The sequence below is a fragment of the Mangifera indica genome, chromosome 7 (genome assembly GCF_011075055.1).
Source record: "Mangifera indica cultivar Alphonso chromosome 7, CATAS_Mindica_2.1, whole genome shotgun sequence".
NCBI classification, from domain to species: Eukaryota; Viridiplantae; Streptophyta; class Magnoliopsida; order Sapindales; family Anacardiaceae; genus Mangifera; species Mangifera indica.
This window is the reverse complement of record NC_058143.1, coordinates 5,626,887-5,633,252: the sequence shown is the minus strand read 5'-3', so window position 1 is coordinate 5,633,252 and position 6,366 is coordinate 5,626,887. Positions and strand designations below refer to the sequence as shown.

The window sequence follows — 6,366 nt, the reverse complement described above, 5'->3', positions numbered from 1 at the left end:
AGTTTTTTCATTTCAAATTTTTGATAATAATAATTAAAAATTTAAACTTTTTTTAATTTTTCAAACTGAACCACTTTTTAACCCAAATTAAACCAAATTATAGTTTTCAAATGATTTCATCCAATTTTTCAGTTTGGATTATTTTTTGCACATTCAAATAACAAATAACAATAATGATGGGCATGTTTGTTTTTTAGTGAAAAATTTAAAAAGTACATTATTAAAAATATAAATTTGTTTAATTTGTGTGAGAGTACAAGTAATTGGTAACTAGAATTAAGATGGTAGTGTTTATGTCAATCAAATATTTATCCCCTCCTTCCAAGTCAATTTCGTGCCCAAGTTTCCAAATTCAAGTTACCACCTTGACTTTGGGGGTGGGAATGGGGGTGGGGGTGAGGGTAGGGATAGGGGATGGGGAGAGGAGGCAGGGGGACCTTGCCAGCAGAGGGGGTGGTGGTGGTGTAGGACCTTGACCTTGTAGGTAGGGGCAGGCCCTAGGGGGCTTTGTGGGGTTACAATTATTGTAAAATTTAACTTACCTAACTAATTAGATTATTTGATCATGATAATTGAATTATATATTATCTTGTATATCAAAAACTATTTTTTACATCATATATTGTTTCATATCGTAAGATACAGTTTTATAAAAATAATAATTCAATGATAAAAAATTTCAACTAGCACATCATCATCTTAAAAAAATCACATACACTCCTTGAAATTTTATAATGTTAGAAAATATCATCATGTGTAATATTTATATATTAGAGAATCTATAAATTTTTACATGTATCATATTATTTCATCGGTATTATGTATATTAAAATTCTAATAACTATGAAGTTGATATCATCATTATATGATTGACTTACCTTAAGAGATTAATCTAATGGTAGTATTTATACATTATTGTATGATGTAATTGTAGCATGTATTCATTATTGTATGATTTACGTACCTTTGATAATTATTCTTAGGAGCCGTTTGATTCTAGAGATTTAAAGATTATCTTGTTTGGTTTATTAGTAATAAAAAATTACTATCAATACTGATATACCAAATAATACAGATGATAATTTGATTACCACCTTCACTTTAAGTATTAAAAAATTACTAAAGTAATTTTGATTTTATTATAATTATTTTATTATTCATTAATCATTGGAGATAAAAATAAATTTATTTTAATTGATATAACAAATAATATTAAAATATTTAAAATAATTATATTCAAGAGTATTTAAGTAAAATAATCATTAAATTTTACAATAATGTTATTAGTTTGAAATTAATAAACAGTGTAAATTCTACTTTCCAGTTGGTTAATAAGTAGGTACTTCTATCAATTGTTGATAACGTTCCAGTCCTGCAATTCGGTCCAATTACTTAGTGTAAAAGCAACAACACCAAGAACAAGAGGTTTGGAAGGTAGGTGATCAATTTCACAACTCGCATAGATATTAGTAGATGATTTCAATTATTGCATTGAAACTTGAGATGTAATACCAAAGTTAATCTTCCTAAACTCACGGAGCAAATTAAGGGTTTACACAGTAATCCACCCACCTGTGTGAATTTTGACTTGATTAAATAAATCTGTAATGTAGCTAGGAGACGGTGAACTAACAATCAGCTCAGAAAAAACCATGCAAAATTTTCTCAACCATACACATGTATTGACGGCCAGTTAATCAACTTGATTGACACCCTACCTGCAACCTGTGGATTTGCTAGCTATAAAAACCCAACATTACTACTTGTTTTCACCACTCAAAACTCAATAGCAATAGCCATTTAAGAATATTAATCCCACACGACATCTAACAATGGCTTCGAGCAACAAGTGTTTGATCTCAGCTTTCTTTGTTGCTTTGACAATATTTTCTTCCATGGATGTTGGGTTAGCATCTCGCCGTCTACTGCAATTGCCACCGTTACCCACTTTGCCAAATTTGCCTAAACCGTCCGCATTGCCGCCTTTGCCTTTGGTGCCTACACTGCCGCAGCCCACGTTGCCAACACTGCCAACGACAGCACAACCATCTTTTCCAAACCCCACTTTGCCACCACTTCCAACGGCTTTGCCCACCATTCCTTCTGTCCCAAAGCTCACTCTCCCGCCATTGCCAAGCATACCTTCAATTCCAACTACGATTCCCTCTATTCCATTGCCATTCCTCTCTCCACCTCCTTCAAATTAAACTGTTTAATCTATTTATATATACTCCCTAGTCCCTATCATTGGTGTGATGTTGCAGTTGCTTGTCATATGGGAAAGCCTTGCTTTTGTATCAGTGATGTCTTTGTCCCGCAGTATGTTGTCTTGCGTACAGGAAGGCTTCTTTTTGTGTCACTGGCAAATCTGAAGCTTTCTGTTGTTTGTATTATTGCTTGTTATTTCTAGTTTCATCAAGTTCACAGCAGATTTAGTATTGCATTCTTTTTTGTGAGTTTCAGATTTTGAACCTGGCATTCAAAAACTGCCTCATTTTGTTAGGTGCAGTATCCGATTAGCTTGCAATTAAGACTTTGAAGATGCTGAGCCTGACGCCCTTGTACACTCTACTTCAGCAATTATTGATCACTTCAGTGAAAAGGGAATTAGGTGCAATACAATTCAGCAATTATTCAAAAATGCTATTCATTATATATTTCTATTACTATATTGAGTAAGTTTTGAAATAAAAATTTGCATTTTTATATGTTTGGTGTGAAGATTTTCTCGGTTTTTTGAGTGGGAAGATTATATGCAAAGATAGAGAAATGGAAAGAAAAAACAGGAAAAGCAGAGAAAAGAGAAGAAAGTTCTGATAGTTGTGATGATCATCCTGCTTTTCATTATATCAATAAAACATTTATATGTACATCCTATTTTACTTAAAACATGTACATAGCAGTTCAAATTAAGCTAAACCATATAATTTCTTACAAGACACACCAAAAGTAACCAAAAGCTTACCTACTCTAACAACTCCAAGCTACATTGGTGACATTCCAACCAAATACAAACTAAAACAACTCAAAATGGATAAGAAAATTTGTCAGCATATTAAACAACAAAAACAAACTTATATTGGCTTTGTTTCAAAGCACCCAAGCACATCTTCAATATATCAAAAAAATCCAACAACTGCATACTTCACTTAGCTTCATTAGATTTGAAGAAAAAACTGAATGCCACTAATTTTGTCACCTACCTCTGTTTTCAAATTGTCACGAAACTTATGGTATATAAATCATAGGCAACATAGTATCATGAAGCAAACCTCTTAACCAACTATTTTAGTAGGACCTTACCTGGATCTTTTTATTGTTCAATTTGATACAATGGAGGTGTTTTGGCAGCTACAAGGCATGGTATGAAAGTGTATCAGTGATGGTGTTTAACTTTTGTCATGGTATAAACGTATGGATGTGAGCGTTTTCTTATGAACTCTTCGCTTCCCTTTCAAAGTCCGGGTAAGCAACTTTTATTGCAGTTCATATTGGTTACTGGATCAAAACTGCTTACCATCTTAAAATTTCTCTTAAAAAGGAAATTCATCCAAATGCATTCTTTACCTACAATTCTTAGGTTTTTAGACCATCTGGTACCTATCAATGCTATTAATCCGACTGGCTGAGATAATACCTTATGACATTATATAGAGGAGTTTATGTCTGTTTGCATAGTCTGTCCTTTACATGTACAAGTTTGAAGAATCATGATGATAATTAAGTTTTATGATTCTCTAGATAAGATTACAGAACATTTCTCAACATAATAATCACATGATGCACCTTGAGAATCAGTTTGTCGGATCATATAATTGGTATTGATACTGGTCTTGTGTTGTGTTTCTATATGAATCATCCATTAACTAACAACTTTGGCTTTGTAAAAATTTCGCTTACTTTTGCAGGTGACATCTGAAGTTGCTGCTGAAAAACAGATCCAGCAACTCCAGTTTCCCCATGCTCGCAGAAAGAAATTCAGAACTCAACAAGATATGCTTAAACACCCAGATTGTTTTTAGTGCTCTAGTTGAAAGCAATAATAAGAAATTTATTTCCAGAATAACTTGGATCAAACCCATGAGTGCCAACATTTGAGGCATCTCTAAAATATAGAACTCTACATGTCTAGCTATTGCAAACCAATAAAACCCCATAACAATAATAATAATTGAGTAAGAAATATTAGTATTTACCATCTTCTGAGCATGACATACTGAATTGATTTGGTGAAACAAGACTCTCCTCATAAGAACCTACCACATGACCCCTATCAACACGCAATGAAACTTTCTTCACTTCTCCTGTTCTAGTGTTGAATGAAATCATGTCACTCCAGTCTGTAACCATGACCACTTCATCACCATTCTTTGAAACAAACAATGGCCTTATGTCACTCATTAAAGAAAACCTCAAATCAAATGGCAAGTTCAACAATTTAATCCATGATTCTTTCACTCCATATTCCTTCATAATCCAAACCTCAAACATATATTCAATAAAACCTTTTTCCCGTCGAAGTCGAGTTTCACAAAGACAGTCTTCATAAATACTCAAATAAGTTTTGAAAGTGCCGGCAGAAGGAGGAGGAGATAGAAACTCCTTGAACTTCTCCTCTTCTAAATCAAAGTAAATGATTTTATTAACCCCACCTCTGCTTGAACTCAATGTTACCCAATGTGGAGCTCCATTCACTATTGTCGTTCCTGTTTCCTCAAGTAAATAGCCTGTTTCCTCAGGTAGATAGCCTAAACAGGTTTCATCGGATAAGAAAAGATTTCCAAAATTGTTAACTTGCCTAGAGTTCTTGTAAGGGAAGTAAAAATTTTTAAGTCGTTTCCACGAATTTGTCTTGAGATTATAAACATAACCACAAGCCAAATCACTATTTCTTTCAGAAAATACTACTACCACTTTGTAATTATCAATAGATGAATTGTAACCAAGTCCCGAAACCAGAGAACATAAAGAACTTTTGAAATAGCATGGCGGAATCATCTTGAATTCCCTAATTGTTGGATTCCATAGCAGGAATGTCCTTGGGTGTCCACTGGATTCCTCAACATTTTCCAATCGTATCAATAATATACCATTACAGGACCCCAATACCCTTGTATAGATGAATCTGTTGATAATGTATTCATTAGCTGCAGGAGCGAGATAACAATCTTTTCCCCATAAAGGAAGACAAATTGTTTCTTCTTCTGCTTCTTCAGCACGCGATGAGGTTTGAGCGGCAAGACTGTATAGAGAAATACGACCTTCCCTTAATTTTTCTGATTCGAAGACTCCAAATCTGCGAAACCTTTCAGATGTTTCGGTGAGATGTTTTATGGCAAATTCGTGTGTTGAGATTAAGTCACGCCAAGATTTGCAAACACACTTGAATCGCAAGAGAGATTTTGTGGGTAGTTTGAGAAGGATTTGCTGTATGATATCATCCGGAAAGAATGGCACTGGCGCTGCCCTTTCTGTACTGTAAACGGTAAAACCCTCCATAGAAACACAGTATGTATCACTCAGATCTAGCAATTTTATTCCTAGAAATTTGATTAGCTGCCTCTATACTTAATTTTGCAGGGTTTATATAGCCCCAATTTCCCAATGAATCCTAATAAAAGACTAACTCAACTTTCCTAGTCTTTAAGATTATTTTTCCTAATATGAAAATTAAAGTCGTTGGGCCGAATGGGAAATCGTCGAATCCTTAGAAAGATTTCCCTAACTTGTCCTCAGAGTTGAAAGACCACCTTTACATCAAATTGCTCATGGAGGTATTAACTGGTTACCTCAAATACCTTTCTTGTTGGTTTGAAATTAGCTCCTAATAGCACCGATTGTCTCTAAAGTTTCGTTTTCGGTTCATTGGACTCCTTCAATTTGAATTTAGAAGCTTTCTTTTAACAGAAAAATTTTCGGGGAGGACAAAATTCGGTGGGTTGATTCAAAATGATGGCGAAAATCGCAGTTTCAGGTACAAAAGTCGTAACAGTGGTAACTTCAGAGGTTATCGGTTACTGAAAAAATCACTTTATGTTGAGCTTGGTTGTAAAATGCGCGAACATTAGTTGAAATTCCGCCTCACATCCCATTTTTGTTAAAATGTCTCAAAGAGAAGCAACTTGCAGAAAATTATAATGATGCGTGTCGCCACTAAAACTCAAGAACAAGAACGGAGATCATAGAGAAGTTAAATTAAGAACAAGAATTACAGAGGGTTTGAGAAAAAAAATTCATGAAACATTTGCAAAGGCCTGGTCCCGCCGATATTATTTCACCCTTTTAAAACCAACTTCTATAATGAAACGACAATGTACATAAAATGGAATTTCGAATCCAAATAAAGCGACAGGATATCACTATTGT

At 34.1% G+C, this 6,366-nt stretch overlaps 1 protein-coding gene across 1 annotated transcript; it reads left to right on the top strand.

Moving 5' to 3' along the window:
* Positions 1-1,832: 1,832 nt before the first annotated feature.
* On the top strand, positions 1,833-2,207 carry LOC123221411 (RNA-binding protein 12-like). The gene has a single exon (XM_044644266.1). It carries the CDS (start codon positions 1,833-1,835, stop codon positions 2,205-2,207), a length of 375 nt encoding a protein of 124 aa, XP_044500201.1.
* Positions 2,208-6,366: the final 4,159 nt, after the last annotated feature.